The sequence below is a fragment of the Bos taurus genome, chromosome 3, assembly GCF_002263795.3.
Source record: "Bos taurus isolate L1 Dominette 01449 registration number 42190680 breed Hereford chromosome 3, ARS-UCD2.0, whole genome shotgun sequence".
Taxonomy (NCBI): domain Eukaryota; kingdom Metazoa; phylum Chordata; class Mammalia; order Artiodactyla; family Bovidae; genus Bos; species Bos taurus.
In genome coordinates this window covers 110,784,540-110,809,987 of record NC_037330.1, presented here as the reverse complement: position 1 = coordinate 110,809,987, position 25,448 = coordinate 110,784,540, and the positions used below count along the sequence as shown (strand labels likewise).

Here is a 25,448-nt window from a genome sequence, read left to right as displayed (position 1 = left end):
TTCTTTAACCTTTCAAAGGCCACTCATCAGTTAGAATCAAATTCCAAGGGGAGTTTAGGGAAGAATGGATACATGTATATGCATGGCTGAGTCCCTTTGCTGTCCACCTGAAACCATCACAACACTGTTCATCAGCTATCCAAGTGTCCAAGTGTTAGTCACTCAGACGTGTCTGACTCTTTGTGATCCCGTCAGGCCCCTCTGTCCACAGAATTCTCCAGGCAAGAATACTGGAGTGGGTAGCCATTCCCCTCACCATGGGATCTTCCTGACCCAGGGATCAAACCTGGGTCTCCTGCATTGCAGGCGGATTCTTTACCATCTGAGCTACTATACTCCAATATAAAATAAGAAGGTTTTTTCAAAAAGAATTAAGTTCCAGTTCTTTATCATGCCCATGCTCTACATGACCTGGCCCCACCTATTCTCCAATCCACTGCCTCACAACCACCCCATCCTGTTCCACACCAGCCATATGAAGCTTCTTTCAGTTCCTGAAGCGTGTCACTCTTTCCTCTCCCAATGCTCCCACATAGCACTATGCCCTCTTTCTGGGATGCTTCCCGCAAGCCCACCAGCCCCCCACCCGCTATCACCTGAGTGCTCCCAGTCAGCCCTCAAGTCTCAGCTTAAATGTCTCCTGCTTAATCTGAATAAAGTCCCTTCTCTCTTAGCACCTGATTTTTTCTTTCATATGACCACTGTAATGTGTAATAATATCCCATTACTTGTTATACCATAGTGTGTAATCATATTTTTACTCATGTATTATTTTCTTTTTAAACTTTATTTAATGTATTTAGTTATTGGCTGAACCACACAGCCTGTGGGATCTTAGTTCCCTGACAAGGATCAAACCCACACCCCCTGCACTGGAAGCACAGTTTTAACCACTGGATCTCCGAGGAAATCCCACTCATGGATTGTTTACTTGTTGCCTTGATTCCCTTCTAGGCCACAATTCCTACGAGGGCAAAAGTCATGTCTTTCACGCTTCCCGGAGCATTTAACAAAGCTGTCATGTAACAGATGCTTAATAAGCATTTTCTAAATGAATCAATCCAGGAGTGAAGGACAGAGTTTGCTGATTTAGCTCAGGTCTCAGCAGCATGCTTGCTGTACTCTTCCCAGGATTCAGGTTTGTTTTGCGGAATGGGGGACCTCTGGGGGTCTCTGTGGATGAGGGACCAAGAAGCCTCATCAAGAGGCAAACGGGGCCACGTGGGCTTGGTTGATGGTCCATGGTTCAGCATTAGAGTTGGCGGCAGGGTTCTGAACACAGAGCTGCACCTAGCCATGACTCCTACCCCACCTCTCAAGAACTCAAGTCATGGACTTGCAGGATTTGGTTTGCCATAAAGTACAACTTTTCTGAGCTCTTTACGGTATATTAAGAATTTGAAGGGGACCTCCCTGATGGTCCAGTGGCTAAGACTCCACACTCCCAATGCAGGGGCCTGGGTTCGATCCTTGGTCAGGACTAGATCCTACATGCTGTAACTAAGACCCGGTGAAGGTAAATAAATAAAAAGAATTTGGAGGACAGGAGCTTTCAGGAATAATGGGGGCAACAAGGGTGTCTTTTTGCTGTCCTCGATAGAGACGTTCACAGCCTTAAGAACATATGGAGCTGCAGGGAGCTAACATGAAGAGGAGGAAAATGGTGAAGCCCCACAGGAACTTCAAGAAGTCTTGATCACACACACACACACACACACAAAATGCTCCCAGGGGTTCCCAGAAATAGCTGGGGGAATTTAGGGAAAGTCTAAAAGCCCAACAATGGCAACCAGAAACAGAGCTGCTAAGGACTGCTACGGGCACTCTAGTTTTATTCCTTCAGGGGGTACGCCTGGGCCACACAGATTACCATGAAACTCTTCCTGCCAGCCCCAGGCACCACTTAGGGCCACTGGCCTGGGAGCAGGGCAGCCCAGAAGGTAGATGGGCCACTGTGGTACTGCTGCCTGGTCATTAGGGAAAGAAAGCATCTTCCACAGGAACGCAACAACAGAGGGACTCCTTCCAGTGTTCCCTCCAGAGCTCTCAGTGCTAATTTTTCAGTTGGAAATTAAGAAAACAATCTTTCTGAGGCCATCTAATGCCAGAGAGTGGCTGTTGATTTCTTGGGTACAACACACACTCAAGCATATAATAGGTACCCCCGACTGGTTAAATGCTTGTGTGAGCCGAATGAGGAGGAGTGTTGTTATCGACCAGGGGTCCCTGAGAGGCAATCTTCATGTTTATTTCTTTTTGAGCTCACATACTTGTACACCACAGGAAGTCAGCAGGGACTGGAAAAATCCTGTGATCCTCTGTAAAGCACAGCTGCTTGCACCCACCTGCCACTGTTCCCTACCACCCCCTTCCCTGGACCTCTGTATACCTCCTGTCCACCACTCAGCACCTGGGACAGGCACTGGAACTAAGAGAACTCACTTGAGATCTGATGACTGCCCAGGGTGGGGCATCTCTTCGAAGAACCTCTATGGCTGCTCTGATGCCTCCCCAGTAAAAGGGCTTGCTCCCCAGGACCACGAGGAGAGGGTTACAGGGAGACCAGGCCTGTGAGGCCCTTATGCAGCCCTCTCTCCTCTTCTCCCCCTGCCCACAAGGCCTGAGATATCCCCACTGGGACCTACCTCTTGTCTTCTTCTACCTGTACACCGATGGAATGGAACTCTCTTCGACTCCTATTCTCCGTGTCTGAGTCCGAGATAGTCTCCACCTGGTGGCAAGGTTGGGGAGTCAGTAGGCAGAGCTAGACCAAGGCCCTCAAGCTCTTCCTCAGGGAGAAGGGCAAGCGATGCCTGAATCTCAAGCCAGGGGGTAGATCCTGCCAATATGACCTGCCTGAACAGGACGGCAGACCCCAGAGGTTAGATGCATTAAGGTTACAACTTCTGGGCACCGCTCCCCGCTTGCCAGGGGTGATGGTGCCAGGATGAGGGACAATGATGTGGGCCCGGCTGTTTGAAGCAGCAACCCCAACCCACGCCCCGTCGATGATCAGGCTAAGAGCAAGCGAGGAAAAGGTCTGTGTATCCAGAAGGCCCCACTGACCCTCTCAACCCATCCTCAACATGGCCAAGGCCATACAGAATCCATGGTGTTAAAAATTTAAGCAACCAAGAAAAAGCAAAACTTTCGTTGGCGCCTCCTCCGGCCATACCTGAACCCCGATGGACGGCCGCCACTTCCGCTGCCGCGCCAGGCTCCGCAGCTCCTCCCTGCCAGGAATGGTCTTGATGATGAGTGTGGGGGGCTTGGGGCTGGCCCGGGGTGGCACCGGCGCCAACTCCAGGGTGCGCGCGCCCATGGCCGGGCCGTCCAGCCCGTCCGCGGAGCTGCAGCGCCGGGCTGGGCCCTCCGCCGCGGTGAAGCTCTCGTGGGCGGAGTCGGTGCTGCTCTGGGCGGTGATGGAGATGCGGGGCGGGGCCTGGCTTCCCGGCGGGATGGGGGGCGGGGCCTTTCTGAAGTTGAAGGCTGCGGCCAGGGAACCCAGAGACACAGCGGGTGAGAAACGCCGTCCCGGTAAGAGTCTGTGGCCGACCACCCCCCACACCCACGCAGTAGCACAGGACCCAGCAGCCACGCCTAACCCACGTGCCGCTACGTAAAGAACCACGGATCATCCCTTCATCCGGCCCAGAGAGGCAAGCGATCTGCCCAAAGTTGAGCAGCACGGCCGCGACCAGGGCCGGAGCTGGAACCCAGATCACTCTCCAACCTAGGGCTGGGCCAGGGGCAGAGAGGGCATACTCACAGGAGCCGGGCCTCCCTGAGACAGAGGCAGGGGCAGCAAGGAGGGGCAGGCAGTCGTCGTCTTGAGAGCAGCCAGCCTGGATGGCCCGGAGGTAGCTGTGGCTCCGCATGCGGAAACAGCCGGGCAGATCCAGAGCGTCCACGGCCTGGGACTCCAGTTCCCCAAACACGGACCCGCACACGGCCTCCAGCTGCTGGTTCAGCTCCTCGCTGAGCTGGGAGCAGAGACCAGAAGGACAGTTACCGTGGTGCTGGAATGGGGGCGTGTCTGAGGCACTTTGCCTTAGGAACATCTCTAGTTCTGCAGAGGCTGGGTCTCAGTGTGAGACTTAGGTATTTGAACTAAAAGAAACCCCCAGCCCATGCAGAGAAAGATGGAGGCACCTCTGCCCTGTGCTGGTCCCGGGGCCTGCTTTGGGATCAACCTTGGTGTCTAATCTTTCCCCTAAATACTCCTCCCTCTGCCCCAGCTATACCTCTCCCAGACAGCGCCATCTTCCTCTCCACCTGATCCCATCCCCTCAGGGTTCTCTCACCTGACCCCTGGGGGAGAGGACAAGGGAGCTGACAGCCAAGTATGGGGGGTGAGTACTGCAGGGAAGAACAACTTTTATTATTTATGACCTGAAAAAGTGAAAGTCACTCAGTCATGTCCAACTCTTTGCGACTCCAAGGACTGCAGTCCACCAGACTCCTCTGTCCATGGAATTGTCCAGGCAAGAATACTGGATTGGGTGGCCATTTCCTTCTCCAGGGGAATCTTCCCCAACCAGGGACTGAACTCAGTTCTCCTGCATTGCAGGCAGGTTCTTTACTGTCTGAGCCACCAGGGAAGCCCATTTATGACCTACTGCATTACAAAAATGATCAAAAGCAACCTATAGAGATATAATCATGTGGAAGGAAGGAAATTAATGAGTACATAATGGAGCAAAAATTATCAACCTTGTAGTGTTTCAAGCCCTCCCCCACCTTCTGCCCACTAACTAACGAGGGACTCAGCCTGGTTCAGCCTACAGGTTCCTAGCCTGCCCTCCTCCTCTGAGGGAAGTTCAGTCACTGAGGATCAAGATTCTTGTTTTTGGTTTTGATAGTTTGTGATGCAGAATCACTTTGTGATGTGTTAAAAAGAATTTAAGCAACTAAGAAAAAGCAAAACAAGAATTTTGTTCATGGAACCATGTTGCATAACACTGCACTAAGACTAAATACACCAGAGGCTGTTGCTTCATTTGCTTTGAATGAGCAAACTGGCAAAAAGAAAATATAAAGGTATGGAAGAAGGTGGGTTAGTGGTAAACTCAACACTCAGGGAACAGGATGGTTGCATCTTTGACCTTGAGCTTCAGAACAGCCAGCACTTTGCGTATAGGCTGTGGGTTGTTTGCAAGGGCTGTGTTGTAAGACTCAGCTGGACTCAAATGCTGGCTCTGCTAGTTCCTAGCAGTGTGGCCTGAGAAAGTCATTTAAAGTTTTTGGGCCCCAGTTTAATCACCAGTCAAATAGGAAAGATAATGGTACCATACTCGTAGGGCTATTTAGGGAACTCAAAGAAAAACATGAGAGGCACCTGGTGCCTGTAAGCCCTCCATCTGTGCCGTGTGTCTCAGGGCCTGCCTGGCAAACACAGGCCAGCACTCATGACAACCACACTAGTCTTGTCACTGAGTCCCAGAGAAATTCCCCCACGGGTGATTATGCAGAGGTCACTGGATGAAGTCATGGACAAGGTCCTCAGTAGCAACCAGAGGATGAATATGACAGCAAGTATCCCGTGGCTGCATCTTGTGACACCTCCCAGGAAAGAGTCATGGCATCCTATTTACGTGCAGTCAACAGAGAAAGGAGCGGCTTGATCCACGTGTAAAATGTAGCTCATTTCCAAACTCGGCCTCCAAAGTATATATGATATTATAACACTACAGTCTACCTCAAATTGAGCAGGAATTCCCATCCTATTCTACCGATGGGCAAACCAAGGCTCAGAGAAGGTAGATGAATTATTCAAAGATGCCCAGCATGTACGTGAGAAAACCAAAGTGCTCAGTTTCCTGGCTCTCCTGCCAAGCTGACTGAGTATCAGAATTTCCTGGAGACCTTGTTAAATTTACATTAACTTGGGCACTACCCTAAGGATCTGAACCCAGAGTTCTCTAACTCTAAGCCTCTCTTTGTTTTGACTGCTTTGAAGGTCAGAGCCAAATTCTCTGGAGATTCAGGTCCAGTGATTCCAATATTGGCCCAGTAATTAAAAAGGAAGACTGTCTTCAGCTTTTTTCTAAACGAACTTCATTACAAGTGTACAGAAATTACAAAAAAAGTGTTAGTCGCTCATTCGTGTCCAACTCTTTGTGACCCCATGGACTGTAGCCTATCAGGTTCCTTTGCCCATGGAATTCTCCAGATAAGAATACTGGAGTGGGTAGCCATTCCCTTCTCCAGGGGATCTTCCCGACCCAGGGATCAAGCCCAGGTCTCCTGCATTGCGGGCAGATTCTTTACCATCTGAGGTACAAGGGAAGCCAATGGACAAATCACAACTCCTTGTGAGTCTACCTCTCAGTTTCCTGTCTCTTGACCTCTGGGGTACCTAGCACCAGTGGTGCCAGGCTATTTCTAAAGCTCAAGAGATAAGCTAACTCCTGCTATTTCTAGGCGAGGCTCAAGACACTCCCCAACCAGAACCAATCCAGCCCAGAGGGTCCCTCTGAAGCACAAGAAAGCTGACCCAACCCCAGGAGAGAGCATTTTGACCTCAAGTCTGAACACCAAGGATAGAAGGAGTCTCACTCTGTGGCCTATCTCTGTATCTCTAGCCCTCTTCTGTGTGTAAAGCACTAGGCATAATATCTGGCATATAGCAGATGCTTCATAAACATGAGCAGACTTCCCTGGTGGTCCAGTGATTAAAAATCCACCTGCCAATGCAGGAGATAGGTTCAATCCCTGGTCCAGGAAGATTCCACATACCATGGGAAAACTAAGCCCAAAAGCCGCATCCACTGAGCCCATGCACCTAGAGCCTGTGCTCTGCAATGAAAGAATCTACCACAATGAAAAGCCCATGCACTGCAACTAGAGAAAGCCTGCACCAGCAATGAAGACCCAGTGCAGCCAAAAATAAATAATAAAATAAATAAATTTTAAAATAGAAAGAAAGAAACTGAAGTTGCTCAGTCATGTCTGACTCTTTGCGACCCCATGGGCTGTAGTACCCCAGGCTCCTCTGTCCATGGAATTTCTCAGGCAAGAGTACTGGAGTGGGTTGCCATTTCTTTCTCCAAAATTTTAAAATACTCATGTATATAATAAAAACAAATAAATTTACATTGCTACTATTATTAGTAGCAAGAGGTTCTTAAATCACAATGACAATACTTCTCAGAGGCCCCTCTTTCCCAAAGGTTCTCAAGCTCTTGAAATCCCAACCATATGTTAGTTCCATAACCAACTCTATCTAAGGCAGACAGAAGGCGGGTGAGGAACTCCCCAGGGCCACACATCTTCCATCTCTACTAGCCAAGAGGAACTTCTAGAGTTCCAATAAGGGACCAGGACCCAAGAGAAATGCAGACTTTTATAGACTCTCAGAGGAATATTGCATCTGAGCTGATATTTACTGTATTACAAGTATGAAATTGTAACATTATGCTGTGAATTCTCCTATTTTCCCTATACAGCCTTCTATCCTGCTCCCCCTGACACTTACTTTCAGGTGAGTCAAACATCAAAAAATCCTCTTGGGAAATAAGAACCTTAGCCTTTCTGCAATCCAGACTCAGAATCAGTATTTCCAAGGCTGTGGGATATTTAAAAGAAAATATTTTGTTTGTGTCTAACTGAAAACTGTCTGTACTGGTGCTGGTGGGTCTAGTTGGGGGCGAGGCAACATCCTGTACACTTTACATATAGCATTTGGCTTAGATAACTTTGGAAAACCCTCTCATTTTAAAACATTCTAAAACACTGGATAAAATATAACAAACATTTCATATGCATAGCTGAGCTCACAAGAAAGAGAGATAAGTCCCCAGGGGACAAAAACAAAGAGGAGATTGGAAAACCAGAATATTAACTGTGTGAGCCAATGCTGCAAACAGCCCAGTGGAGGTGGGAGGTAGGGGGAAGGGGGAGCTGGTCTCAGTAACCAAAGGACTTAGATTTTGACGCCCACTTGGGCGTAGGAGTAAGGCCCTGGGCCCACATGAAGCATGGAATTGGAAATGGGAACCTGCATACAAGTAGAAAAGGAGAAAGCTTTGATAAAATGATAAACTAGGAAAAAAATCAATTATCGGCACAGACTGATGACAAAGGAGGTAGTCAGAAGTCTAGGCACTGAGGAGGGGGGAAAGAAGATAAATTCCCTAAGGATTTACACTCACAAGGTAGTTTTCACACAGACACAGGATTTTGTATCTACATGGGCCAGATCCCTCCCCAAATTAAAAATAAACATGAAATGGTCCCAGACCAAGAACAGTCCAACAGAGCAATCTAAAAATCTGGGGGACCCACTCTTAAGCCAAGCTGATGAGGATGATCACAAATAAAGCTCCACTGAAGATGACCTCATATTAGAAAGTGTGATCTGACGTGGCCCCTAAATCTTCACCTCCTGGCATTCACACTCTCGCATAGTCCCCTCCTCTCGAGTGCAGATTAGACCTATTTGTCCACTTCTGATGAAAAGAATATGGCAGATACAATGGCATGTCACTTCTGAGATTAGATCACAGAAATACCAGGGCTTCCATCTTGGACACATTCTCTCACTCTCTCGGAGCCTTAGCTCTGGGGGAAGCAAGTTGCTGTGCTGTGAGTTGTGTTATATTATGAGCCATACAGTGAGTCCTACACATTACGGATATGAAGCCTGCTGACCGCAGGTGAGCATGGAAAGAGATCTTCCTCTACTCAAACCTTGAGATGACTGCAGCCTTGGCCAACACCTTGATACAGCCTATAAGACATCTGACCCAGGTGGCACCAGCTAAACTGTGCTCAGATTCCTGACCTATAGAAATTGTGAAATAATAAGTATTTTTTGTTTTAAGACTCATGTTTTTATTGGTTTGGTTTTGGCGACACTGGGTCTTCGTTGTGCTGTGCAGGCTCAGTTCCTGGTCGAGGGATCAAACCTGCGTCTCCTGCACTGGAAGGCAGATTCTTAACCACTGGACCATCAGGAAAGTTCCAAGACACTATGTTTTGGGGTAATTTTTTTATGCAGCAATAGGTAACTGGGCCTCCCAAGTAATGCTAGCAGAAAAGAGCCTGCCTGCCAATGCATGAGACATAAGAGACACAGGTTTGATCCCTGGGTCGAGAAGATCCCCTGGAGGAGGCCATGGCAACCCACTTCAGTATTCTTGCCTGGAGAACCCCATGGGACAGAGGAGCCTGGTAGGCTACAGTCCAAAGGATAGGAAAGAGTCGGACATGACTGAAGCAACTTAGCACAATAGGTAACTAATATAAACAGCGACAGAAATAAGAACTAAACTTTTATTGAGTTAAGCTATTGAGAATTCAAGGTTTATCTGCTATAGCAGCTAGTATTACCTTAGCTAAAGCAGATTAGCTTTTAAGCTATGTTTAAATTTTCTAAAACTTAAAAGATCAATAAAGCTGAAAACATAAGGATAGAATAAAAGCTTTGGGGAAAAAAAGCAGAAAGATTTCCAAAGAAACCAAATCAGATTTCTAGGTGGGGGGAGGGGAGGGGAAAATTAAAACACAAATAATGAGTTAAGTAGTAAATGAAACACAACAGAAGAGAAAAATAGAGAACCAGAAAATATATCCGAGGAACTTACTCCAAAGGCAGCAAAGAGAGGTAAATAAATGGAAAATATGAAGGAGAGGTTAAGATATATAAAGGAAATGATAAAAAATACCCCAAACACAACCAATAGAAGTTCTAGAGGAGGGACTAGATAAAATATGTCTGTGTTAGTCACTTAGTCGTGTCCGACTCTGTGTTACCCCATGGACTGTAGCTTGCCAGGCTCCTCTTTCCACGGAATTCTCCAGGCAAGAATACTGGAGTGGGTACCCAGTCCCTTCTCCAGGGGTCTTCCTGACCCATGGATCGAACCTGGGTTTCCTGTATTGCAGGTGGACTCTCCAGGGAAGCCCAGATAAAATGTAGAAGAAGCAATATTTTAAGAAATAATAATGGTGGTTTAGTTGTGAAGTCATGTCCAACTCTTGTGACCCCATGGACTGTAGCCTGTCAGGCTCCTCTGTCCATGGGATTCTCCAGGCAAGAATACTGGAGTGTGTTGATAATAATAGTCTAGTCATTAAGAATTTTCCAGACTTCTGACTTCAGACATAACAGAGTGAGGATACCAAACCCTATGCCCTAAGACAACTATAAAGCTGCACAAAGCTCTCCAAAACAACCATTTTATCACTCTGAAAATCAATCAAAGTTATACAACAAAGAAACACATTCATGAAAATTGCTGAACTTTGGGTAAGAACAATGAGTCTGTAGTGTCCTCACCTGGAGTTGATCCCATAACACAAGTTCCCAGCTCTATAAGTTGCAATAGTTCAACTAGGGTGGACCAGGCTATGAAAACCAGCTGCTTAACTGCAACTAACAAAGGGGGGCTCACTTTATTCTGAGCACTGTCCATTATAGTGTCAAGAATAAGAATAACCAGCAGCACTAACAGGTTGAGGTTTCAGCACTGTTTAGAGGCAAGCAATGGGCCTGGCAGACTAGACAGGAACTTGATGGGGAATTCTAGAGGGGAAAGATAGCCACAGAGTGAAAAGCACTTCACACAATCTGGGTTAACTAGAGGCTGGGTGCATGTACTACAAAAATCAGAAAGGCCTTGAGCCCACCCACATATCCCTGGCCAATAGAGCCTATGCATATGTACAGAAGGAATGTAGGAGAGCCTGTGAAAAATAGAAGCCAGAGCAGGCTTGAAAACAGCAATGTCTGTATTCCTCAGCTCACACACAGAACCATGAAAGGAGAGGAAGGAAGCCTTACTGGCTTGAAGTTTTTGAGCACAACCTCTGATCAGTCTCTGGCTGGACACTAAGCTATGCAGAGACAGGGTCAACCCCTAGGAAACCAGGCTTTAAAATAAAATCAAGAAAGAAAAAAAATTAGTGGAGACATCAGAGGCTACATCTGGCAAGGTAGACAGATTTCACAGATTTAGACCAGGAATTAACAAATAAACAAAGCAATAGCAATCTTCAAGAGGTAAAATAAGAATCCAGAGTTGCTACAATATATTAAATAAAATGTACAGTATTCATGACACTGTGTAAATAAATGAGAAAATGTGAATGTCCCTGAATGTTTGATTTATTACACAAAGACTACAAGGTAGTTATTATAAGAATGTTCAAAGAACTAAAGGAAATCATATTTAAATATTTAATGGAAAGTATGACAACAGCGATGGCATTAATAGAAAATCACAACAAAGAGAAAATTTTTTAAAAAAGAAGAAAAGAATCAAATGGAAATTCTAGACCTGAAAAGTACAATAACTGAAATTTAAAATTGGCTAGAAAGGCTCAACATAAAAAGTTATCAGTAAAACTTAAGATAATCAGCATAGATTATCCAATATAAAGAATAGAGTGGGGTGAAAGATTGAATAGAAATGAGCAGTGTCTCAGAGACCTATGGGCGACATCAAGTATACCAGTATGCATGTAATTGGAGTCCCAGAAAAAAGATGAGAGAGAGGAAGAAAAAATATCTGAAGAAATAATGGCCCCAAACTTTCCAAATTTGCTGAAAAACATTAATCCACAGGTCAAAGAAACTCAATGAATCCAAAGCAGACTAAATACAAAGAGATCCATACCCAGACACATTACAGTCAACTTTCTAAAGACAAAGAGAACATATTTTTTAAGAAAATCTTAATAACCACAAGAGAAAAAACAATTCATTGCATACCAAAAAAAATTATTAATTGACTTTTCGTCAGAAACCATGAACACCAAAAACAGTGATATTCAAAGTGTATAATCAAAGTGCTTAAAGAAAAAAAAATCAACCAGGAATTCTATATTCAGCAAAACTATCCTTCAAAAAATGAAGGAAAAATAAAAATGTTTCCAAATAAATACAGACTGAAGAAAGTATTGCCAGCAGAGTTATCTTATAAGAAATACTAATGCAAGTTATTCAGGTTAAAAGGAAGTGACATCCAAGGGTAATTCAAATCCACAGGAAGAAATTAGAAGCACCAGAAATGGTAAATATGTGAGTAAATATAAATATGTTTCACACTTTTTCTCTCAAATTCTTTAAAAGACATAAGATTTTAAAAAGGTTAAAAAAGACAGAAGAGTGTGCAAAGTAATTATTCCATTACTATTATCAGTTTATAATAAGTTTTAGCTTATAACACATATATAGAAAATATATATGGCAATAATAGCACAAAGAAGGGAGAGGAAAAGGAGATATATTAGAGCAATGCTTGTATATTTTACTAGAATAAACTAGGTTTTAATTAGTTACACAGGTAATTCTTAGTGCAATCACTAATGCACTAAATAATATAGTAAAGGGAATTAACAAAAAGAAATAAAACTGTACACAAAATATTTAATACAAAAGAAGGCATAAAGGAAGAACAGAGGAACAAAAATGACATGAGACAATCCAACCAAATCAATAATCACATTAAATGTGAACAGACAAAACACTCATTCAAAAGCCAGAGATTGTCAGACTGGATCAAAAAGCACATAGGTTGAAAGTAAAAGGGTGTACCAGCGAACAGGAACATGAGAGAACGTTCCAGATTTGATGAAAGACATGAATCCTCAGATTCTGGAAACATACACGTGTGTGTGTGTGTGTGTGTGTGTGTGTGTGTGAGCATGCACACACACATACACATCACTGTGAAACTGCGGGACACTGAAATCAAAGGAAAGATCTTGACAGCAACCAGAGAGAAGTGAAAATTACCAACAAAGACAGTTGGGTTAATAGCAGCCTTCTCAACAGTAACAACAGAACAGATGACAGAGGAATATCTTCAAAACACAGAGAAAAATAAATGTTGACCTAGAATTCTGTAATAAGCTAAATTATGTTCAATAGTGAGGGTAAACTATATTTTTGGTTAAAGGCAGAATTTGCCACTGACATGTACTGAAAAAAATTACTAAAGAATTTACTTTAAAAGGAAGGAACGAGAGAATTCCCTGATGGTCCTGTGGGTAGGATGTGGTGCTCTCGCTGCCTGGAGCCCAGGTTCAACCCCTGGTCAGGGAACTAAGACCCCACAAGCCACACGGCACAGCAAAAAATAAAATAAAAGGAAGGAATGAAACGCAAGAAGGTATAGTGAGAGGGAACTAAAATACTGTACATGCTAAAGTACTGAAGTACAAACTAAAATACTGCAACAAGTACATGTGAGAAAGGAAGAGGTGATCAGAAGCAAATGGAGAAGACAGTGGATGGAGCAAGTAACCTGGAGAGGAAGGGAAAGGGCACCAGCAGTTTGGTTTTGGACATTTTAATTTTGAGATGTCTACTCAGCATCCAAGCAAGATTTCAATACACAGTTAGATATACACGCCCAGTATTTATGGGAGAATGTGGGCTGATGATAAACATTTGGAAGTCATCAGGCTCTCAATAAGATTGAAAGCCATGAGCCTGGATGAGCTCACCCAATGAGTGAGTGTAAGAAGTCGTCCAGGAAGTAAGCCCTGGAAAGCTCCAGTGTTTAGATCCTGAAGAGTTTGTGGGCCCCAGTGACACAGACTGAGAATAGGCAGCCAGAGAGAGAATCTAGAAGAATCTAAAAGATGTGGCATCCTCAAGGCCCACTGAGAGAAGTGTTTCAGGCAGGAGAGAATCATCAGCTGTGTTAGATGTTGCTGATGGCTCAAGTGAAGCAAAGACGGAGCATTAACAAGTAAGTTTAGCAACATAGGCTGGTCTTATTGAAAAGATGACTGTGCCAGTCAAGATTCCCTGATTCAGGAAATGTAACAAAGAAATGCTGAGAGACAGCAGCAGCAACAAACAATGAGAGCCAAGGAGGATAGACTTTTGCTTTTTGCATTGCTTTTTTCCCCCAGCAAACAGTAAAAATAGCTAACCTTTATCAAGTGCTGGCTCTGTGCCAAGAACACTATTATAATGCCTATTTTTAAATAGGGAGAGTGGGGCTCAAAAAAGTCAAGTAACTTGCTCCAGGTCACTCAGCTGGTAAGAAGTGGAGCTGGAATTCAAACCCACCTCAAGCATTCAATTACTAAACTGCACTGCCTTCTTTAGTTAAGGGGAAAGTCTATACTTGGGTATAGAACTCACACTTATAAAATACCAGTTTGGGACTAGCTTCCTTGTGTTTGCATATATTTTTTCTGAACTCCCAAAAACCCTCTGAGATAAGCATCACTACAATTGTCATTTCCACCATGAGAAAACAGAGGCGTTGAGAGGAAAGTATCTTGCCAGTGGTCCCCAGGGTGGAGTGGAGAGGAGAGAGCTCAAGCCCTGATCATCTCTGAGACTGAAGCTCTGCCCTCTTCAGTCTGTGCGGTCAGGCCTGCCTTTTACATGGGGTGGGGGAGTTGGGGCAGTCAGACCAGGACAGGGCTAGGGAAGCTCAGAGAACTGACACTGCCCTTCCAAGTCCATCACTTGGAGGATGCTTGGCGGTTTTTAAGGATGTGCCTCTCTGAGATCCTCAGTCTGATTCAGCTCTGAGAATCCCAGGGCATGCTTCCCAGCTCCCCAGAACCAGAGCTGTGCTCTCTCCAGGGGCAGATTCCTGATTTTTAAGACCAAGGCTGAGCATGGGAGCGAGTCCTCCTCCCCACCCCTTACCCCTGGCATGCTGGGCTGCTTCCTACCTGTCCGGTGGTGAGGGAACGGCTGTAGCCAGGAATGGAGCTCCGCGGGTGGATCCGGGGTGGTACACAGCAGCTGGGAGAGGTCAAAATTCCAGATTCAGAATGGGGGTCTGCTAGGAGGTGGGGGAGGGGAATGAGAGCACTGGGGTCCCTGAATGGGTTCTGTTCCTCAGAAGCCCCCAGAACCTCCAGGAGGAGACTGCTGAGTAAAAGGACTGTGCTAAAGAGGCATTCAGATAGGGGCTTTCACGGGCACCCCCTCTTCATATGGGCCAGAGCGAGACTGCCCAGTGGAACCCTAAGCAGGGAACCTGATGGTACCCACAGGATGCACACCTCCTGCAGGCACCCAGCATCAGCTTGCTGCCCCCTCCCCAGCCCCCAGCTCTCCCTTGTCCTTACTTTATCCGGGCCTGGTCCACACTGGAGGAGCGGCGAGTGGTGAAGCGCCGGGCGACCGCTTTGGGAGATGTCTTGGGGCTGCCGTCTGAGTCTCCGCTCTCCTCATCCCCCATGGCTTTGATGTAGCTGCCGCTCCGCATCCTGCGGCAGGGGATCTCCCCGTCCTTGCCCCCAGTGGGGTAACCCCCCCAGTCATCTTGCGGCACCTGCAGGGACAAGGGGCCTCAAGCACCTACTAAATCCTGAAGCAGGGACCCTCTTTCTTCACTGCCAGTGGGAGATGCACAGCCCTGGCTCAAGCAAACCACGCTCAGGAATATGTCAAGGCAGATCAGGTGAGGTCTCCCCTACAGGACATGCCTCTTCATCCTCCATGGGCCTTCTGCTACCTGACTGAGGGCCATCTAAAGAGTCTAAGGGCTCCCATGATAGGTGCCAAGAAGCTCAGAGGCCAAAGTGACCTGTGTCAATCTCACGCCTAGCAGTAAGGCAGCCCCTGACATCAGTCACCTTTCACCCCTCCTTCTCCTTCATCCTCTTAATGTGCTTACATCCCAAATCCTCTGACGTCCCCCTCCCTTCTGTGAAGAGCCACAGGAGGAGCGACATCAGTTTGTGTTTCAGAAAGAGCACTTCAACAGTCCAAACAGAGGTTGGATCGTGGAGAGCCAGGAGCAGGGCAGGGGCTCAAGTGGTGAGAGGGAGACCAATTAAGAGGCTGATGCTGTTATCCAGGCAAGAGATGATGAGGCCTAAATTAAGACAATGACAACGAGGGGGAAGACAAGATGGAAATGAGAGGTGTTCAGGAGCATCAGTGAGCCTGATTAGACTTGGGGGGTGAGGGGGCGGGGAGCAGTCGTGGAGGACTGGGAGGCTGCCGGCTGAGGACCTGGGGGATGGTGTTGTTGCTCACTGAGCCACAGAATCCCAGAGAAACAGATTTGGGGGAAAGGTGATAGGTTCAGGGTTGAGCATCTTGAGCTGGCAAAGAACTGTGCAGCAGGTGGTTGAGTGTTTGGTTCTGGAGTTCAGTGGAGAGATCTGAGCTGGAGGCAGACATGGGGGAGTCATGGGTGGCAGCTGAATCCATAGGAGTGAATGAAAGAGCCCAGAGGAAAGAAGAAAGAGAGGTGGGCAGGGATCCACTGACATTTAAAAGGGGGATGAGAAGAAAGGGAGAGGAGCCTATGGAGTCACCTGAGAAGGAGTGGGCAGATGGGTGGGAGGGAAGTCAGGAGAACGCCCTGTCACGGAAACAGGAGACATTTCCAGAATAGAAGGAGTTGATAATGTCAAATGCCACAGTGCATGCTAAGGTTAGCGGTTTGGGCTGGGGAGTTAGAACCATATTCAAATTCTGGCCCCATCACTTGCTAGCTGTGTAAATGTGAGCAAAGTTGGTTAAACTCTGCCACAGTTTCCTCACCTGTGAACTGGTAATGATAATTACGCCTGCATCACAGCACTGGTGGAAACAATAAATGAACCAACAGAGAGTAAGGGCTCAAGATTAACTACCATAACGGTAAGCATTGAGAGATAGGAGGGTTCTCAAGAGGCCATTGGTGACCACTGCCAGGACATTTCAGAGGCCAGGAGTGTGGAAGTCAGTCCAGTAAAGGGGAAAATGAAAGCAAATGGTGGAGTCTATGCTCTAAGAACTTGGAAATGAAGGGGAGACAGGAAGGAGATGGAAGGGGGTATGGGGTTAAGGAAAGTTTGTTTTGTTTTGTTTTTAGGATGAGAGCGATCTGGGCATGTTTGCAGGATGAGGGAAAGAGTCAGTAAAGAGAAAGATAGTCTTTAAATGTGGGGAGGAAGCAGGGACAGTTCATGGATGAAAGGGATTCCGAGGAGATGGGCTCAAGCCCTATGGAGAGGTCACTGCGGGATGCGTGGTCCTAGCATCATCTCTGAGCCAAGAAGGAAGGGGATGATGGGGGCTGGGGATCTTGATGAGTCTGCACGTGGGTGAGGGAGTCCATAATGGTTGGCCTGTGCCTGTTGAAAAGAACAGGCTAAGTGGGGGTGGGGATCAGGGTTTGGGGAGAGCATAGGGTTCCAGAGAGGAACAGAGACTGTAGGGTGAGGCTAGAGGAGAGGCCAGAGGTTAGTGTGAGAACAGGGACTAAGGGATGGGTGGGCCCCATGAAGGAGCCCTCGGTGGGAGGATGGGGGGGTGCTGGGCTCAATCAAATGGGAACACAGGGAGGAGATGAGGCTCCATAAAGGAACAAGGGCTCCAAGTGAGAAGGGGGGTTCTGGAAGTTGGCAGGAGACCTGAATCCAGTGGGAGAATAGAGTCTCAACAAAAGGGCTGGGGAACCAACCAAGACACCTGGGCAGATGCAGCCAGCTTCCCCTGCTTTTGTGCCAGGGGAGTGCAGGTTGTCTGTTCTCTGCCAAACAGGCTCAGACTTCGCAGTCCTCAGACCCCCTGGAACCCTAGCCCCTGACAGGGCCTCCCCTTCCCCATACTCTACAGAGAGGAGCCACAGGCAGGCAGAGGGAGGTGACAGGACAGCCAGGACACGCTCTGCCACTCTGCAGGGTTCCCACTCCATAGCCACCGCAGAGCTGCCGGCTCCTCTGCAGGACACTGTGAGGTGCATGTTAAAAAGGAAGCCCCCAGGGAGGTCAGGGCAGCCCTGGAGAAGCAGCAGGGAGCAGCGGAGTGGAGGCAAGGCTCCAGGGATGGGAGAAGAAGGGCTGGTGTTCTCTCCTGAGCCCTTTCTTCTGGACCCTTCAATTCCCAGTTTAGAGAGCCTTCCTACCCAGGGAGAGGGCAGTGCAAGACCAATCCTGAATCCCACAAGTCTCCAGTCTCCCCTTCTCTCTCTCTCCCCCTTCTGCTTCCACTATGGCCCTTGAGCTTTAGCAAGTTCCCCACCCAGGAGAGCCCTAACATGTGAACAACTTACCAAACAGGCCAGTGATACCCAAAGGACATGTGCAAGCTCAATTCTCCATGCCTCTGAAAATGCTGCAGCCTCTTCCTGGAACACTCAGTCCTGGAAACACTGCACGCGACTAACTCCAACTTGTCCACTGCGACTCTGTTCAGGGGACATTCTTCCTAGAAGCTGCTCTGAGCAGCCCCTGGCCACCACCACCCAAGTGGGTGAGGTGTCTCCTCTGGGCTCCCAAGGTTCCCAAAGCTCTCTCCTCTCGCCGCCTCCCTGCACTCTATTCTCTGTGTGCTGTGCTTAGTTGCTGTCATGCCCGACTCTTTGCCACCCCATGGACTGTAGCCTGCTAGGCTCCTCTGTCCATGGGGATTCTCCAGGCAAGAATACTGGAGTGGGTTGCCATGCCCTCCTCCAAGGGATCTTCCCGACCCAGGGACTGAACCCGGGTCGCCTTCATTGCAGGAAGATTCTTTACCATCTGAGCCACCAGGGAAGCTGCCTTGTCTATCCCACTGTTAAACTGTGAACTCCTCCAGGCAGCATCTGTGTCTGCATCTTTGCATTCACAGCACCCAGGGAACACTCATAGAATGAATGGATGTGGATTAACTATGTGAAATGTGGGTTTGGGGGATAACCCTAAGTCTACTGGACTTCTAGAACTGGAAGAACTGGAAGTTCTAGAAGTGGGATGTGGGAGAGGAGTGTGAGGCAGAGAAGAGGAAGGTGGATGGCAGGAAGAGCCCCTAACCCCATCTCTGTAGGATGATGGAGAGGGGACAGTGAGGGATGGACCAAGGCTCCATAAGAAGAAAGGGTCAGAGCTCCTAGCCTCACCTGCAGACACCACAGAGGTGGTAAAAGAAGACAGGGACAGTGTTCCAGTTATCACCCACACCATCCACTCCCAGGAAGCCCTAGCCCGCTGCTAGGTCTGGAGCTCAGACTTCAGTGTGCACCCCAGCTCAGCAAAACCCACAGGACAGGTTCCTGGCTCTTCCACAGCCTCGTGGGTGTCCCACCGCAGGTTCCCCAGAATGACAATACCAGCAGAGGCACATTCTAGAAATAACTGACCTTCATACCCAAACACTATCTGGACCACCCAGATTTGGGCAGAAAAGAGGTCTGGAGAAGGCCTGGGGGCAAGACAGCTGCTTTCCAACTGCTGACCTCCAATCTCGGGGAAGCACAGGCAGGCAGCCCCACTCTGTCCTGTTCACTGCTCACCCTCAACCTCATTCTGCCTCCAGCCTCACAAGAGAGAGGCCGGCACAGCTTGTCCTAAACAGCAGGCAGAGGAAAAGTCTTCCTGGCACTGACATACATCAAAATAGAAGGGCCCTTTCACTGCACAAATGGGGAAACTGAAGTCCCCAAGACAGTGAGGCAGGGAAGAACCCGCTGCCTGCAGACCCGTCATCATGGGAGGAGCTGGCTCCCATCCAACCCCTTCCACAGCCCCCAGGGTAACACTGGTGAGGACTGAGGCTCCTGTTCCCCACCCCCACCAAAGCCTCACCTGCAGATAGTGATAAGTCCTGGCTTTGGCCTTAGCCTCCGGCCCCAGGAGCCCCTTGCTGGGCCCGGCCCCTGGGTATCCATCCCGGCCCTGGCTGACCATCATGGTATGCCAGGCACTTCGCTTGACTGATTGTCCATCCAGTGACATGGACATGCCAGTGCAGGCAAGACAGCGGCCTTCTGACCCCCCCGAGCGCCCCTTGAAGCTCAAGTCCCGGTAGGACCCATCCGGAGCCTCCAGGCAGAAGGGACCCCCGGGCTCCCCAGGGGGCCGTCCACCGGCCAGGAAGCCGCTGTCACTGTCCAAGTTGTCATCGGAGCTCCACCAGCCCGCGGCCTTGGCCTGGTGCCGGCCATCCCCCTTGCGGTCCTTGCTCTTACTCCTCTTGCCATGCCGGGACTGGTGGTGGTGGTGGTGGTGGTGGTGATGGTGGTGGTGGGAGGCGTGGGGGCCACCAGAGCTCGGGCCTGGGTAGCTGTCTCCCCCGGAGCCACCTCTTCCCTCGGCCTTGGGCCCATTGTAGTCCCGCTTCCCTGGAGCCTCCAGAGAGTGGGACTTGGCAAACAGCTTCTGCACAGAGTGGACCAGGTGCCGGATGCGGCTGGGGCTCTCGCTGCGGGCCTCCGGGGCAGTGCCAGACCCCGGCCCAGGCCCGGGCCCAGCCCCTGCCGGACCCCGCTGGTATGGCAGCGTGTGGAAGCCATCCTGTTGAACTGGCAACTGCTTTTCAAACTGGTCCAGCAGTGTGGGAGGCAGGCGGGGGGCACCCTTGCCCTGCGGGTGGCCCACACAGTCTTCACAGGTGTCGAAGGGGCCCTGGCCGGGGTACATCCTGGGGAAGGTGCTGCTACCCCCCCCAACCCCGGCCCCTCCTGGCCCTCCCTCGGGGCCTATGGATGGCCCCTCACTCAGGCTCAGGGGCCCTTCAGGAGAAAGGTGTCCCAGGCCAGCTCTTGGGGCACAGAAGCGGGGCTCGGTGGAGAAGGCCTCCCCGGAGCCCACCAGGTACGGGGCCCTGGCAGCAGGGCCCACGTCCATATGCTGCTGGTCGGCAAAGCGGGCTGGGCGGGGATGGCTGCCTCGGTCGCCATGGTAACCCCTCATGGCCTCAGCAAGGGCTCTTCATAGCGCTGGGGGCCAGGCCCCAGGAACCTCCTGGGAAAATAGGGAGCAATGGGATTAGGATCAAACAACAGGCCACTTGACCTGAAACTTTTATCAGGTATTCTTAGAACTGCTTAGGTAATGCATATCAGTTCGTTGTGGTTAATTGTACTGTCCTTACAGGCTTAAAAGTCGTACTAGACAAAGACACTCACAAGGGCACAAAGTACTATCACCATTCATCAAATGCTGCAAAGATGATAAATACTTATTCCCAAGAGGAAATGTCCTCAACCAAACGGGTTTTTTTAAAAAATCTTAGGTAAACAAAAGTAAAAAGATACCAACACAGACATAAAAACAATAGTCAAACATACGAGCCATCATGTGAACTAGCTTTTAACAAGCTGGTGTGAGGCAAATTGAGTCAGCACCACACCTGTGTCCCATCCCTACCCAATTCCCCTGCTATGAAGAGCCAGGGCTCTGGGTCACAGCTCCCAGAAGCAATAACCAAAGAGAACATTGGACCCAAATCTACATATCCATCACAATTCTGTAGGATAACCCCTCCCCTTCCTTCCACACCCAGTTCCTTCCATCTGGCTGGAGGCTCATTCTCCCTCCCCTCCAGGGCTGAGACAGGAAGGGATAACCTGAGATGACTCCTCCCTCCTCTGCTGGGTTCCAAGTATTCCCTGATGAAATTCCCCCCATGCCTTTTACCGCCACCCCCATTTCAGTGGAGGAGAGGTCATGAAGGGAGGAGAAACATAAAAGAGGAACACTGGCTATCCAGGCAGCATCTGAATCCTAAACTGGGGTTAGACCCCAGGAGTTCCTCCTCCCAGGAACAGTGGGCTGGCAGGGCAGGGAGGAGATGGAGGGAAAGCATTGGAGCCAGTGGCCCTGGCCCCCATCCCAGGCTTGCCAAGGCTACAGGACAGAGAGGTCAGCTCTCAGCAAGAACTGCCTCCAATCAGGACTCCAGAGCTGCCAGGACAGGAGCTACAGCAGGAGGGAGTGCCAGCAGGAGGGATGGGGACCAAGGAGCTGGCAGACGGCGCCCTCCCTCATCCCAGACCAGGCTCCTGGGCCATCTGCTGACTGTAGGAGATGACAGCCTCAAAGACTCCAGACAGCAGCCCCTCCAAGGCTCACCCTCCCCTCCTCCCCACCACGGCCTCCCCATACCCACCATGGTTCAAGCTTCTTCCAGATCCCGCTCACAGTTCATCTCTGAGCACTTGCCATGTACTGGGTACTGTGCATACTCAATGTTCTCTAATCCCCCTGAAATCCTATGTGTAGATGTTATCCACATCTACCCATGAGAAAATAGCTCAAAATGGTAAGGTCACAAAGCCGGTAAAGTGGGTGAGTCACTTTGCATCAAGATTCAAACCCAGCTTATTTTGATTTCAGAACCTTATCCCCCAGACTCTCCTATCACTCACCATCTGGGGTGTCCCATCCTTGGTGTCAGGATCTCCACCGCCAGGCAGAATCCTAACTTCAGAAGGCTCAGGACCACTGGCTCCTAACCGGAAAGAAAAGGATGGTAAGCAAAGAGGAAAAGAGATTCTCCCGGAGTCCTCAGAGGACCAGTCTCTGGCCTTGACAGTTTCCCTGCCCAACCCCCCAAGCCAGGACTGATTGGATCCCCCATGATGCAGAGCCTCTGGACCCCCAGGGAAATGAAGTTGGCTTCATTATGCAAATGCATGCAAATAAGCTTACAGGTTGGACTACCTCCAACTGCAGGTGTCTGTGTGATCTGTCCGTGGTGCTGAGCCACTGCATTTTCATTGCCCTCAAATATGATTCCATTCCACAAATATTTGTTGAGCAGCTACCATACAAGACTCAGAGTGAGACATGAATAGAGGTGATTTAAGAGTGGTCCCTGTCATTAAGAGGCTTATAGTCTAACAGGGGGACCAACCTTTCACATGAGAGGGTTATTTTAGGTCCCTGTATTTTTGCATAAGCTGCTCCCTCCTCCTAGAATCTTCTTTCATCCACCCCTCAACACATTCCCCTGGCTAACACTTATTCAGATTAAGCTCCGCCTTCCCTTGAAGACTTTTCTGGGTTATGCCTCTCTATTGCGTTTTTAGAATACCCTGGGTTCCCCCATGAAAGCAACTATCACATTGCACTGAAATTGTCTCTTTCAGTTTCTGTCTCCCGAAGTAGAATCTGGTCTTCTGCAGAGTAGGAACCAAATTCTGTTTCTCACTGGATCTCCAGCACTCAGCTCGGGGCTTTGCCCAGAGAGGGTACCTAACAAATGTTCACTAAGTAGATGAATAAATGACCGTGCTGGAAAGAGGTTCCAAAATGTTAGGCCAGTTAAGATGAGGGCAAGAGCAGATCCAGTAGAGGGAAACCGAGGAAGACTTCCCAGAGAAGAGTTTGCTTGAGATGGAGAACAAGATGGCTGTGTGTAAGGGAGATGGAATTCCCAGTGAAGGCAAGAGCATGCACAAAGGCAGAGGAGGTGGGAAATAAGCAATTTTGAGGGGTGGGATGAGAGAGTTCCAGCAGACATTTGAGGTTTGGAAAACCCTGGGAAGAGATGGGAGAGAGTCAGAAAGGAAGACGACTCTGAAGTTCGCAGCAGCCGTGACTGGAAGACTAATGATGCCATTATTAGACACAGGGATGTCAGGAAGAAGAGCTAGCTTTGCGGACATGATTAATAGTAGTGGAAGAGACACAGTCAGACAACAAGAAGAACTTCCTGACCCTGAGGGATGTGAGACAATGAGGAAGATTGTGAAGCCTCCTGGGAATCTTCCATAGAGGGGAGGGGAGGGCCTGTCCAGCCTCTGGCCCACCCTATGGCCTGAGCTGGAGAGGCTGTTGGTTACCCTGCCAGGAGGGGGAACTGGGGTAACCTTACAGATATCAACCGCCTACCTCCAGATGGCAATTCTTCTCCACCTTTACCCCTCTCTGGGGAAGCAGAGGGGACTTCAGACCAAAATGGCCTCTCAAGTAGTTATTGGAAAAGCACCGAGAAGCATCTCTCCACCTTGGAAAGATGCTTTGATAGCTTGGTCTTTCATCCATGGCACAGTCCTCCTCTTCCTTCCCCAAGCAGGACCCATGTCTGAGACTCACAGCACAAAAGGCTAGTTTGGCAGAAACCCAGACCACCCCGTTTGCTTTGTCTGTGGCCACATCAAGCCTGGGAATGTCCACACCAATGGTTTGGACATTCCCAGGTTTTCCCACGCCCCCCATCACTACACAGGTGCTGCTGCCAGCCACTGAGCCTTCATCAAGATCTTATCAAACTCAGTCTCTTTAGCATCAATCCATGTTCTCCCCCACACCCGGAGGAGGGCATGGCAACCTACTCCAGTATTTTTGCTGGAGAATCCCATGGACAGAGGAGCCTGGCAGGCTCTAGTCCATAGGGTTGCAAAGAATCGAACACAACTGAAGCGACTTAGCACACACGCATGCACCGTGTTCCCCCAGCTCTAGTCTCAGAGGAGATGTGCCCTGTATTTATTTCTCTCCAGACAAAGCACTCCCAACTCCCTTTCCCATGTCCTATGGGGTAGTACTTGCTAGTGGAGAAAAAGCACAAACCCTGACACCACAAACCCTCAGACCACCCTGAGACCTGGTGACCCACCCTCTCGAAGCCTAATGATACCTGCTCACCTATCTCCAAGGATTTTAGTATCAAGTGATACAACGTACATGAAACCACGCTATAAACTCTAAAGATTAAGCAATATAGTCCCCCATGTGAAGCCCTCATTCTGGATTTCCAAAATCCCCAATGTCCAAATACTACACAAAACAATCAAATTCAAATTACTGAGAGAAAAGGAAGCTATCCGATTTCTGGATTTCTTAAAGAGATGATTTAATTGATATAGATTTAATTATATAAACTTCCTCCTATATCTCACGATTACCATCACATTCCTTCTGCTGCCTCCCCATTACTAAACATAATCAATAAGAAGGAAAAACAAGCAAGGAGGGGACTAATAATTCAATCCATCACCATGTCCTATGGATTTTGTTTCCTAAAAATAGATCTGCCCACTTATTTCCATATCTACCAAATCACTGTGGGCCGACTGGCCAAAACTCATTCTCAACTTCCTTTCCCCTTTCCCAGACTCCCTTGTACCTAGAAGTCATATGATTCACATTTCGATAATAATATATACATAAAAAAATCTGACGAGAGTCTCTGGGAAAGATTTTGCCTTTATAATAAAAGGGGCAGGACTCGCCAGTACCATCCTTCTTTTCTTTTCAGCTTGAATACAATCACAATGCCTGGACCCAGGGCAGCTGTCTTGCCACCATGAGAGCAAGGCATAGAGAATCACAGAAATGCCGGCCCTGGAGTCATCGAGCCAGGGAACCAACAGAAGCAGTCGCCTTCCTCCAGGCCTAAACGCAGGAAGGAATAAAGTCCTCTTTATTTAAACCGCTGTTGGCCAGATTTTCTGTATTTGCAGCAGAAAGTGCTGCTACCTAATCTAACTACCTCAGAACATCATCTCCTGCCTGGATGTCTGCATAAGCCTCCTAAATGGTCTCCCTGCCTCCATTCTTACCCAGTTCCCCTCCAAATGGTCATTTGGAAACACAAATCTGATCATGTCACTTCCCTGCTTAAAACTCTTCACTGGCTTATTGATGTTCTTAGGATAAAATGCCTTAACCCATCCAACAAGGCCTGCAGGCTCTGGCCCTTCCTGGGCTTCCAAAATCCTCTCACAACACGCTCCCCACTTGCTTCCTCTGCTCCAGCCAGGCTGGTCTTTTGCAGTCCCACAATCCCTCCCATCAAGGGGCCTATTTCCCTCCCATCT

The 25,448-nt window shown here is 48.6% G+C and overlaps 1 protein-coding gene across 4 annotated transcripts in view; it reads right to left on the bottom strand.

The window, feature by feature from the left end:
- Window positions 1–25,448, bottom strand: part of DLGAP3 (DLG associated protein 3) — a 61,928-nt gene that overhangs the window by 17,942 nt on the left and 18,538 nt on the right. For 3 of the 4 annotated variants that reach the window (XM_005204733.5, XM_010803623.4, XM_059884380.1), the window contains 7 exons: window positions 22,050–22,132; window positions 19,486–20,643; window positions 15,052–15,257; window positions 14,650–14,722; window positions 3,770–3,983; window positions 3,176–3,489; window positions 2,646–2,731 (listed from right to left, as the gene is read on the bottom strand). In XM_005204733.5, the coding sequence (XP_005204790.1) occupies window positions 2,646–2,731; window positions 3,176–3,489; window positions 3,770–3,983; window positions 14,650–14,722; window positions 15,052–15,257; window positions 19,486–20,592 (2,000 nt within the window). In that variant the 5' untranslated portion in view covers window positions 20,593–20,643; window positions 22,050–22,132. Of the gene's footprint in view, window positions 1–2,645; window positions 2,732–3,175; window positions 3,490–3,769; window positions 3,984–14,649; window positions 14,723–15,051; window positions 15,258–19,485; window positions 20,644–22,049; window positions 22,133–25,448 lie in introns of those variants that run through there. The other variant, NM_001192438.1, reaches the window with a different exon arrangement.